Source organism: Callorhinus ursinus, unplaced genomic scaffold (genome assembly GCF_003265705.2).
Source record: "Callorhinus ursinus isolate GAN/ISIS: 27379988/994484 unplaced genomic scaffold, GSC_fseal_2.0 scaffold10, whole genome shotgun sequence".
NCBI classification, from domain to species: Eukaryota; Metazoa; Chordata; class Mammalia; order Carnivora; family Otariidae; genus Callorhinus; species Callorhinus ursinus.
In genome coordinates this window covers 35,689,114-35,701,323 of record NW_027397072.1, presented here as the reverse complement: position 1 = coordinate 35,701,323, position 12,210 = coordinate 35,689,114, and the positions used below count along the sequence as shown (strand labels likewise).

The following is a 12,210-nucleotide window of genomic DNA, read 5'->3' as shown; positions in this document are numbered from 1 at the left end:
GATGAGGAAATGGCTTTTGAGCATTTTCCCAGGCACTGACTTGAGACCAGACCCTTGAGGCGTTGCTTTTTAAACAAAACAATATTTTATTGACACATCCTCAATGTTCCGTATAAATATAAAGTGCTAAGTTTCCAACCCCCGCCCACAGGGCTGGGAGGAAGTGGGGGAGGGAGTGTTAAATGTCAGCTGAACCCAAAAAACTTTCCAGCACCGATACGGGCGTGACATGCTCACACACATATGCACGTGCACGCACGCGAGCAAGAGGCCCGCACGCAACAGACGCGGCACTTCCCTGCCGCCCAGCTCCCCAGGAGCACAAGGCGCAGGCTCCAGGCCTGTAGTGGACCACCCCCCAGACGGGGCTCCCGGTTGTCACAGCTTGTTCCTTGGAGCGCTCAGGCTGCCAAGGGCTTCAACATGGTGGTGGGACCCGTGGGAATCCATGGGTGTAGAGGTCCAGTTAGTTTCCGCCAGAAGACAGAGGGAGGAGGGGGAGCAGACATGCCCTCCATGCTGGTCCCCAGAAGAGGGCCAGCCCTCAAACCTAGCAGAAGAGCACCAGGTGAGAAAGTCCAGAATTCCTGCCCTCCCAGCACCACCACCTGGGGGCTTTTCAAACTTCGGAGAAGGGGCAGCTTTCCCTGACCTGGAGAGAATCAGTGCCCCCTGCCTGGGGGGAGGGGGCAGCCTGGTGGGGCCCTGCCTCAGTGACACAGCACCTGAGTCTCGAACTGTAGCAGCTGCCCCATGAAACTGAAGTTAGGGGAGATGACTCCCCGGCGTTGCTTAACAAAGTCGAAGGCCTCGTCCAGCCTCACGCGGCGGCTCTGTATCAGGTACGCCAGGCAGATGGTTGCAGAGCGCGAGATGCCTGCCTGGCAGTGAACCAGTACCCGGCCTCCACTGTTCTTCACCGAGTCTGCAAGGGAGATGGGGAAGGGGGGGGTCAGGCACGAAGGGAGGCAGGGGAGGTGATAGGCGCCCCAGGCCCCTCACCTAGATGTCCCTTCGGCTCCCTGGGCTGAGGCCCCCCTCTTACCAATGAAGCTTATGGCCTCCTGGAACCAGGCACTGATCTCCACCATCTGGTTGTCCTCCACCGGGATGCTCTTGTAGCGGAAAAGGCTCTCAAAGTGGTTGGGGCAGCGGGAGACGTTGAGGACCGCCGTGATGCCACAAGCCCGCAGCCCCCGCAGGTCGGAGGAGTGGCTGCAGCTGCCCAGGAACAGGTAGGGCAAGATCTCCACAGGGCCGCCCTGCATGGGGGGGGGGGGGGGGGGAAAGGGGGAAAGGGGGGGGGGGTTTTGTCAGCACCGCGGGAGGGCCTGGGCACCCCTGGGGGCAGACAGGGCCAGCTGGCCCCAGCAAGAGGGGCCCTCAGCCTGTCCTGACCAGGATCACGCTCAGGAATAGGAGGACACAAGGGGACACACAGAGATACTCGCTCACAAATACACACCTCCCCGTCAAAGCCCCAAATACGCTGCAGGCACACATTGACAGAGCCCTCATGAGCAGCCCGCACCAGACACACAAAGATGTGCTCCCATTTGCTGCGGGGACACACACACACACACACACACACACACACACACACACGTGAGTGCGAACATGGAGAGACTCCCCGAATCCACAAGTGGCAGCTCCTTTCCCCAGAGGTGCCTATCCCGCAAATGCGGGGCACTGGGGGGGGGGGGCGGCGCGAACAGTGAAAGGAGCTCGGATCTCAGCTCACCTGGTCGTAGAAGGGAGCCCTGGGGTCAGAGCGGCTGTTCTCGCCCCCAGCAGACGACATGGCCGGGGCGGGGGACTCGGAGCACAGATCGGGACAGCAGGCCTGGAAGCCATCGAAGCCGCCTGCAGGGAAGGCGAGGGGCGGTTAGCGGGGAGAGGCCCGGCGGGGACGGAAGGGGGTGTGGGGGGGGGGGAACCCCGGGGGGGGGGGGGGTCGGGGGGGGGGGACCGGCGTGGGCGGCGCTCACCTCGCAGGAAGCACACGGCCGTGGGCCCCGCGCGGGTTTCGGGCAGCAGCGCGGCGAGCAGCGCGTGTGCCGGGCCGTCGGGGGGGAGCTCGGCCACCGAGGCGCTGCCCTCGTCCAGCACCACGGCCCGGGCCAGCTCCCCGCGGGCCAGGCGCGCCCGGAGCGCGCGGTCGGGCAGCAGGCAGGCGAGGGCGGCGGCGGGCGGGCCGCGCGCGCGGCGCCGCAGCAGCGCGTTCCAGGGCACTGGCCGCGCGTGGCGCACGTGGCGCCGGCAGAAGGCCAGGAAGGGGCGGCAGTCGAGCAGCAGTGTGCGCTCGGCCTCCCGCGGCTCCCGCAGCAGCGCGCCCAGCGCCGCGCAGTCCAGCTCGCGCGCCGCCTCCAGCCCCATAGCTCCGGCCCAGGCTCCTGTGGCCCCTCTCACTGCGCTTCTTCGTCCCCCGCCCCGCCCTCCACCGCGCGCTCCCGGCTCTCGCGGCGGCCGCGCTGCCCAAAACGAGTGTTCTGGGCGCCTTGGGCGGCGCCGCGGCTTAAGTACCCGGGGGCCGGCCTCCCGGGTCACCATACAAGGGCAGCGCAGGAAGGCGCCGGCGCCCGCCCCCGCGGCCTTCAGGGGCGCGAGCTGGGCCGGCCCCGGAACGGGGTGGACTGAGGGGGGAGGGTGCGCCGGGGGAGGAAGCGGAGACTAGCTCTTGAGGGAAAGGGTTTGCCAGGGTCATTGGGGCCCCGGTGCCACCACTCCCCCATCTTTGCGCCCTGGCCCGGAAGAACGTTCCCACCCTTTGACCTGCTCCACGCCACTCAGTCCTTGGTAACTGGTGTCTTGGATGCACATGCCCATGCCCAGAGACTTCGGGGCCAGTGGTGCCCCTTGCCACGCTTCCTCTCCCTTCTCCCTTTCTGTTCCAGGATTTTCCCTCTAGGAATTTGTTACAAACAAAAATTGACATGGCCATGATTTCTACACCGGGGAATGGGGAGCCATGCTGAGATGTTCTTTTTCTACTTAGAAACCTTGCCCAGGAGGAACTTGAATTTCTCCTCCTCCCCTCCCCTCCCGCATTTCATGGCTGAGACCAGCACTCTGAGTCTTGAAGTAGGTTAGTGGCCAAGCTAGTCCAGACCATTATCCTCTGGGCCCAAGACCCTGGACATTGGCATGAGAAGGACCCCCTGGGCCTTCCAGGGGAAAGGCAGGGGGCTGATGATAAGTTTCCAGTTAAGAGTGGGGCAAGGCTTCCCCTGGGGCCCAGGGAAACCCCAGAGGCCCAGGGTGAAGCACTTCCCCAAGTCACAGGCCAGCTTGGAAGGGGAACTCTGCTGACGTTGCTGGGCTCTCCCTGGGGCCTTGTGGGAATTTCAAGGAGCCTCACGAAGGGGAAGAAGGAGAAGAACTACCAGAATCTGCCTCTTCCACCCCTTTACCATGTCCCTTCTCAGCCCTCCCTGGGCCGTAGCAGGCCCCCTGGCCAGCAGGGACCTCGGACTGGCACCTGAGCAAGGCAATGAGCACTGAGAATGGGAAGCTGGGTCATCTCCATCCCTTCTGTCCACCCCCACCCCAACTGCCAGCCCAGGGACCGGATGTGGTGAGGCCCAGGTGTGCCTGGTGGGGAGGAGCGGGGCCCCTGCGTTGGGGGCAAGAGATACTGACAGCTGAACTCCAAAGCAGCGATGTTCAGGCGGATGGAAGAGCATCCTGGAGCTGCCCTCATCCCCACCGCTAGCTGCGTGGGATTTCAGAACCCAAGCCCCTAGGCTCCCATTGCCCTGCATCACTACTCAGTGCCCTCTGTAAGATCCTTCCAGCTCCCTTGCAGCCCCCTATGTCCATAGTGTCTTGGAGGGCTGCAGATAGGACTCATGTTGACCCCCCAAACCCCCCACTTGGTTTATAAACTCTAAACTCCTCCAAAAGGTGTGTCGATGTGCCTGTGTATGTTGGAGCAGGATCTGAATGCAGCTGGACAGGGTTTGAGACAGTTTGTAGCTCATGTGTGCTTGTGAGGAAGAGGGGGCCCCGGGGGGGGCAAAAGGACTCCAAAGATTCCTGGGGCCAAGTCACTCTCTCATGCCTCAGTGTCCCTATCTGTAAGATGGGAGTTCATAATAGACCAGCTGTTCACCCACACTGGTTCCAAGGCTGAGGCCACACCACTGTCTGGGCACCTGCAGTGTCCTGTCCCTCCCTACAGGCCAGTCGGGAAGCTGATGTGGCAAAGCCCACAACAGAGCCGGGGAGTCTGGGCCACAGATCCCAGAGGCTGATATGCGGCCCTTATCCTTGGCATCAGCCTGGCAAATGACTTAATGGCTGATTCCAGGGGCAAATTACAGAGCATGCAAAGGAATAGTCAGGTCCAGTCTTGCTAACCCGTGGGGCTGGCGTCACCTGCCCTGCTAGGAGCCATAGCCTCCCAGCTCCTCGGGGAGGAGAAGAGAGAACTGGCCAGCTGAGATCCTGGCTCGGGAGTGAAAACCAGCTCAATGGTAGGGGCTGCAGACCCTGGACTCCCACGCTGGGCTTAGACTCTCTTCCTCCTTGGGGAAAGCGGCCGGCACCCTGCTGGGAAGTCCCACGCGGGAATGGGAGTGCACTGTGAAAGCTTTGCTCTAGTGGCAGTCCCAGGGGCCCTGCCCAGCGCTTGGCCTGAGGTGGCTGCAGGTATGTCACCCCCTCAACGCCACCTCCTTCGGGGCTGTCCCTTTTGCGGCTCTGGAACACAGACTTAAGGAGGCCTGACTTAGCCATGAAAGCGGGGCTTCCCTTTTGTCTCCTTCCCCTCTTCCCGAACTGGGGTAGCCCCCATCCCCCAATAACTGTGTGTAAGCCCAAGGCCAGGGTAACGAGAGAGGGAGAAGGCAAACCCACGTCCCACCCCCACTCCTGCTCTGATTAAAGATCCCCAGACCTCTGGTGAGTCACGGCGCCGGATGTCTTCCCTCCTTTGCCACCTCCTGAAGGGACACCATTCCCGCTGCAGAGACGAGGCAGGGCTCTGGGCACACAGGTGGAGACAGTGTGAGGAGGGGTCTCAGTTAGACTGGATGTCCCACAGGCTGAAGGATCTGGAGGGATGACTCCGCTCCTCATCACTAGACCGTCAGAGATGGCAGCAGGGGGGTGCCAGACACGGAGGCTTTGGGTTATTTTGTGTTCCTGGCCTGGCTGTTACAGAGCAGACACTGAGTCAGTTTGGGGCCCAGCTTCAGTTATTTTTTCTTTTTTTAGTGAAAATACCAAACTGGAATAAAGGGTGCTGTACTATTTGTAACCACCTGTTTTGACAGTGAAGTGTCATTCACCTCCTGCCTTGGGGATTCCTGGCTTCCCCCGCCCCCACTAGCGAGGCTCCCCAGCCCCCATGCAAAGTGGTTTCTCTTCCACAATCATGAAGCGCCAAGCTCTATACTGATGTGGGCCTTCCTCCTCCTCCCAAACCTACACCCCAAGCCCAGGGGGCAAGGAAGAAATGAATGGTGTGGCCAGCATCCTTGTGCCAGGTAGGGACGAAGGTGAGAGTGACGAACTGTGGCCACCCCCAGCCTCATCTGAGCAGTGAGTCAGGATGACGTCAGGTTTCCTGTGCCAGGCCTCTGCCTAGGAGGCGTGGCGGCCACCCCCACAGGCTCCTGCCAGGCGGGGACAGAGACTCCACGCTCTTCGAAGATGGCCCTGTCCAGCACGGTGGGGAGGATGGGGCAGAGTGGACATTCACCTTGGGCGTCCAACTCTCAGAAAGGCCGACTCAGAAGAGGGTCCTCCCATGGCAGAAGGGGAGACACACGTGGGTCACACTGTCACATGTACCTGGGGGCAGGAGCTGGGGAAGCGCTCCTCCACACAATGAGTATGTCATGAAGAAAGTCTCCGCTTGGAGCTGGCAAGGCTTTTTTTTTTTTTTTTAAGATTTTATTTATTTGAGAAAGAATGGGGAGAGGAACAGAGGGGGAGAGGGACAAGCAGACTCCGCACTGGGTGTGGAGCCTGACGCGGGGCTCAATCTCACACTCTTGAGATCCTGACCTGAGCCGAAACCAAGAACGCTTAACCAACTGAGCCACCCAGGCGCCCCAGTGTGGCTTTTTTATTAGCGCCTTCCCCAAGCATCCATATCCACATCACTCTTTCCTTTCCTCATTTGTTCATTTACTGGCCCCTCACTCAAAAAAATATATTTTGAGTACCTGTGATGTGCCAGGTACTTTTCTGGGTGCTGGGAATACAGCAATAAATCACAAAGCATTGCCCTCAGGGAGCTGACCTCATTGTTTCAATAATATTTGTTTTTGTCTTCATGGCAAGTGAGACTAGTTATCCACCTAGAGTAATGATATAGTTGAATGGCACAGATGGGACCCAAAGATGTTAAAGAGTGTGACACAGGTAGGCGACATGACAGGAGAGGCAGGACTTGTCACCCAGGAGAGGACCAGACAGCCCCTTCCAGCTTCTTTGCCGTTCTGTAGGGTCTGGCTCTCCTTCCCGCCATGGTCTCCCATCGGGAGAGGACATGAGGCACGGAGGGGAGGGGAGGCCACAGCCCTGAGGAAGAGCATCTGGGAGAGCAGTCCCATTGCCAAGGCCAGAGCCAGCTCCTCTGGTGGAGAGCCAGGCTCCACTGGCATGTCCATCAAAGGGACCTGGGTCTGGCTGCACCCCCGGATGCGCCTGGGCTTGGGGCCAGGGGACACCTTCTCCCTGCACTCTTCCCCCGGCTGGCGCAGCAGTGAAATGGTCCCATTCCCACCCTGTTGGCCAGATGTGCCCCCGGCTCAGAGTGAAGTCCCCGAGAAGGGAAGAAGAAGTTGCTAAGGGAGAGCTCCGTCACGAGTGGGAACGGTTGGGCAAGAGGTGAGGGATTCCCAGAAATGGGACCACACTGAGGCCCCAGGGTGCGTGGCTCTGTGACAAAAGGACTTCCCGGGGCTGCCCCACAGCCAGAGCGGGCTGCAGTGAGAGCAGTGGCCAGGGGGCTTGGAGGCCCAGAGGAGCCAGAGACTGCTCCTTCCCACCTGTCACCCCCGCACCTTTCCCACCACCAAGGACCAGGCCGGTCCTCTCCCCTGAAGACCAGTAATACCAGCATGAGCAGGGCAATGGCAGCCATGGGACCAGGGAGCCCTGGGAACTCTGGAGCCACGTTGCCTTGGCTCAAACACAGCAGGGCTGTGTCCTCGCTGCACGGGGCCTTGGACAAGTGATTTCACCTCTCTGTGCCCTCATTAAACAATCGCGGTCACGGGCACTGGGCTGCGTGCCTTCTAAGCAGCACCGCACCCAGGCTGCAGGGCTGGGGGACGGCATCATTACCCTTCTCTGCCAACAGGGAGACCCAGGCCCGGAGCGGGGAGGGGACGGAAGCAGGGCCGCACAGCCAATGGAGAACCTGGGATTGGCACCCGGGTTTTCACCACTAGGTTACCCTGTCTCAGGCAGGTCTGCAGGGCCCACATGTGTCCCGTGGCCACCCTCCCACCAGCAGACACCTGTCTCATCTTTCCTCACAGAGACAGCTACAAACACTAACACTGCTTGAGTGCTTGCCATGGGCCTGGCTCTGTCCTGAAACCTTTACGGGAATTATCACATTGAAACCTCAGACAGCCCGAAGACACAGGAATGACTGGTACCCCAAATACAAATGGGGGAACCAAGGCAACAAGAGGCTAATTTACCCAAACCGTCACAGTCGGTAGATGGTAGAGCTGGAGTTGGAATTCACGATCTTGTGTCCCTCTGTCCTGCCCTCAGAGTCCAGATCTGCACCCACCCAGGCTCTTCCTATCTGCCTCCCACCCTTGCCCAGAGCCCTTCTCTCGGCCAGGCTCTGGCCACACAGGCCACCATCCAAAAGGACCTGGCTCTTTTTAGGGCCTCAGTGCTATCTCCTGGCTCAGCTATAAACCCCTTGAGGATGCAGGATGCACAGGGCGCTGGGAAGCACAGTGCCCAGCTCACAGCGGGCACCCCATGCATCTCTGCAGATGTCAACTTGCCTCTGTGCCCCCAGCTAGCCCTCAGACAAGAAGCTGATCACATAGAAAGTTGAAAATCCACAATGTTGAACAGAGCCAATGTCAGGATGGGGCCTGCTAGGCCCCTCACCCTGACCTTCTCCCGGCTCCAGAGCAGAAGAGGTGTCCCCAGGGTCCCCAGAGCAGAGAATGGCTCCAGAGAGTAAACACGCCAGCAGGGGAGCGGAAGAGTCCGTGTAACCTGAGTGGGGAGCTGTCGGGAGCTGCTACAGCGGCTCGGGGACCTGGTTGGCCCTGCGGTGAAGACAGAGAAGGGGTCCAGATCAGGCGTGGGGAGAACCAGCAGGGACAGTGGACAGAGCCTTGCAGGAGGGGTGGATGGCTGGCTAAGGGAAAGATGGGGCCAAGCCTCCCCCTCCTCCTTCCCGACCCAGAGCTCTGACTGGGCACCTGCTCCCCCAGCCAGGAGACCCAGAAGCCAGCCAAGAGACAGCAGCTGTTGCGTGTGCTCACCACCTCCCAGGACTCGGTTTCACAGTTGGGAAGAGGGCCGCTTCCTTACTCGGCAGGTGCAGCAGGTGCGAGGGAAAGGGCAGAGAAGGGAGGCTGCCTATGCTACAGCCAGAGAGGAGCTGGGGGCTGGGGGAGACAGGGCACCCAGAAGTGCCCTGGGCCTGGGGCTGGCTGGAGCAAAGCAGATGGCTGGGGGTGGGAGGGACACCGGAGAGGATTAGGTGGATCAGGGCCACAGATCAGACTATGCTGCCGTTGAAGAAAAGCTGAATCCGGCACTGTTCATGGAGTCGCCCCTGGACATCCAGAGAGGGCCGTGTGCACATGCACACACACACACACACGTGTGCATACAGAGTCATATGCTCACTACCTGTCCATGTACACATGGTGTCACAGACCATCACACACGATCAAAGCCAAGCACCCTCCCATCATGCACAGACACGAGCACACCCCCAGGATGTGGCCTCCCTAGCCCCACTACAGCCCACAGAGACCCCTGTGTGAGCAGTCCTGCCCCCAAGGCCCCAGAGCCCAGCCCTGCCTCACACGTGCCCCAGCTGCCCCTGTGCAGCCCACACATCTTCATCCCTTACCACCAGCCCCGAGACAGGCCTCCACCCGCCAGCACCCCACCTGTTTAACTTGGAATGCTGTGCAGCCTAGATACAAGTCCCCCCTGGTCCACTTCTCACTCAGACAGCTCAGGGGAGGGGGGCAGTCCCCTTCCCTGCACAGCCACCCCACCCTGTCTGCGCTGCCCCAGAAAGAAGCTGGGGGTTCCATGCACGGTCATTTCTCGGGCCCTGGCCTCAGTCCTGTGTAGCCTCTCATACACACACACACACACACACACACACACACACACACACACACTCCTTGTAAGGTCTGAGCTCCATCATCAGTGCTGTTCTGTGGAGAGGAGATCACCCTAGAAGATCTCAAGGCTAAACAAGACGGCCCATATTAGTCTTCAACTTTGCAAATGCAGTGGCATGGGCTCCCCTGGGTGTCAGGCACTGTCCTGGGTGCCCCAGGGACAATTCACTATGAGCTGGGCTTCACTGGCATCCCCACTGACACAATTCCGTAGAGCCCACCCACCACCCCAAGTCAGGAACCCCTGCTTCAGAGAGAGGGCTATACAGATGAATTGTCCAAGGGGCCAGGCCTGGCCTTATTCCTGGCGGGTCCTTTTTGAGCATCCCAACCAAGAAAGGCTAACCTTGCTGTCTGTCCCTGCTTCTTTCCAAGGGGTAGCTTCTGGCCCTGTCCCCAGCCTGACTCATGCAGAGCAGGGACTGGACAAGGAGTTCCTGCCTCAGTTTCCCCAGGGGCAGGGGTAGGCCTCAGATTTAGTCTGGCACAGGAAAGGTCCCTGGAGGCTAGGCCAGGCAGGTCACCAGTAGTCACCTAGGCCCTGCTACCTGCAGGTAGCTGCCAGGTAGACCCAGATGCCCGCTGTTCCTGCCATCGTGGGGCTGGCTGGCTGAGTCTGCAAGATCACCCAGCAGTGGGCCTGAGTGAGAAAGAGCAGGAGGCTGGACCCAGGCCATGGGCCCCAGGAGGCAGCCCCCAAGACAAGTCATTAGGCTAGAAATCCAGGTGGCTAGAGCCTCCCCACTGCTGGTCTGGTGCTGAGGGTGAGGAAGGGCCCCCAAGGACACAGGAGGGCCAGAGGTTGTGCTGCCCTTGCCCGGACCCCAGAGGCCCTACAGAAGGGCAGCAGAGCAGTGCCCAGGGAGGCATCTCGTGCCACACACATTTGAGAGGCCACTGGCCCCTCTGCCTTCTCCCTCCTCTTCCCTCAGCTGCTCCCCCCCTCTTCTCCTCCCCCCCCCCCACCCCCCCCCCCCCCCCCGACCTTCCAGCTACTCCCACCCTCAGCCCTTTTTATTAACTACCCCGGCAGAAACCCTGTGTGGCCCTGGGCGGGCCCTCCCCCCAGGCCGCCAGCCTCCTCTCTCGCACAGGAAGGGTGGGGGCCCCTCATGACACGCCTGGCCTGAGTGTGGACCCCACCTCCCACAGTTCAGAGACCGCATGTGGAGATGGCCCCGTCCCCACTCCTGGGCCTGGCCTTGAGGGCTCACCATGCCCCCCATCCACCCTGCATCCTGCGCTTCCAAACCCTGCCCTGCTCTTCCCTGCCTCTGGATGGCCGGAGCAACGTTCTCCAGGAAAACTGCCTGGGCTCTAGTGCAGCCCCCTGCAGATTTCCCATTGGGCCCAGTGTCTCTGGGAGCCTGCCCTGCCCTGCGGCCCCACACCACCCCAGCTCAGCTGCCACTCTAGGGACACTCCCTGTGGGGGAGGGGTGGCCTGCCCCCCCCTTCCCCCCCACCCCCCAGGAGGAGCCCAGCTGCCTCTCCCTGGTGTCAGGGTCAGGTCCATCTCCAGCCTGAGGCACTTGTCCTTGAAGGAGTGAGAGGAAGCAGCACTCTGAGGTCAGCCAAGGTCAGAATACAGAACTCCTCCTGCCCTCCATAGGGAAGTTGCCCCAGAGCCTGGGGACATCTTTCTATCTGGGGACTGAAGCCCCTGCTCAGGCAGGGGGATGGCAAACATGACCTAGACAGCTCCTTCCAGCACAGGGTGCTCACCAGGTAGAACAAGATTTTTGGTGGCTTCCCCACACATCAGAATATTACTTCCCTGCACCCTTCACACACCAGGCCCAGGCCTCAGACTCTAGCCCAGAATGTCTATGGCTCATGGGCCTGGCCACAGGGCTACCCAGACACTGTCAACCTTCTCCAGGTCCTGGAGGCCAAACCAGCCCTGAAAGAAGCCCAGGGCCTGCCTTCTGCTGCCCCACTGGGGACCCCAGGGCCCCCTCAGGGCTTCCTCAGCTCTGTTCCAGTAGCCCCAGGCATCTGAGAATTGCCTCGTGCTGGGTGAAAGCAAGAACCACTTGGCAATGTTTTCAAACTCACACTTATTGTGGACCTACCATGTGTTGGCCACACTTTTTCACATTTCTCATTAGTTTTATGTCACTTGAAGCAATAGGGGGGCACCTGAGTGGCTCAATCAGTTAAGTGTCCAGACTCCCGGTTTTGACTCAGGTCATGATCTCAGGGTCATGAGACGGAGCCCTCCCCCCGCCCACTGTGGGCTCCACGCTCAGCAGGACATCTGCCTGAGAGTCTCCCTCCCCCTCTGCCCTTCCCCTGCTTGTGTGCACCTGCTCTCTCTCAAATGAATCTTTAAAAAATAAAGAGATGAGAATTACTTCTCCCCACTTTACAGATGAAAAAACTGAGGTTCAGAGATTTTCCCTTGTGTGCTCAGGTGGAGCGAGGATGCTCACCCTTCCTTTCGCTGTGAAGTTGCACGCTGTCTCTCTGTCTCTCAGCACTAGGCATAGGACTGGAATCCAGGAGGTGGGTGAAAAGCGCTCTGTGCCTCTTGCCTTGCTTTCCCTGCTTTGCCTCACCCAGACCTCGTCCCAGGGATTTTCATCAGCCCTAATGTATAGATGAGGAAACAGGTCCAAAGAGGCCAAGGCCGGAGCAGGGGGCTGGTGGAGTGGAGGACAGGTCCTGTTTAAGCAGCCTAGAGCAGCACTCCCTTCCTTCTACCCCTTTCCGGAGCTCTTCTGCCCCTGGGCTAACCACAGTCCCCTCAGGGTACGCCCAAGAAGCCCCCTACCAGAGCCAAGCTGAGCAATGAGGCTCTGGACAGCTGACAGCGCTGGTTCCTGTGGGGAAGGGGCAGGGGCAGGTCA

General features: G+C 60.2%; 1 protein-coding gene across 1 annotated transcript; it reads right to left on the bottom strand.

Annotated features, from left to right (window-relative positions):
- Positions 1 to 62: 62 nt before the first annotated feature.
- On the bottom strand, positions 63 to 2,495 carry DUSP2 (dual specificity phosphatase 2). Its single transcript, XM_025868150.2, has 4 exons — positions 1,989 to 2,495; positions 1,742 to 1,863; positions 1,046 to 1,262; positions 63 to 925 (listed from the first exon to the last, which is right to left on the bottom strand). The coding sequence occupies exons 1-4, from the start codon at positions 2,374 to 2,376 to the stop codon at positions 711 to 713; spliced, it is 942 nt and encodes a 313-aa protein (XP_025723935.1). The 5' UTR covers positions 2,377 to 2,495; the 3' UTR covers positions 63 to 710.
- Between the last annotated feature and the right edge of the window lie 9,715 nt (positions 2,496 to 12,210).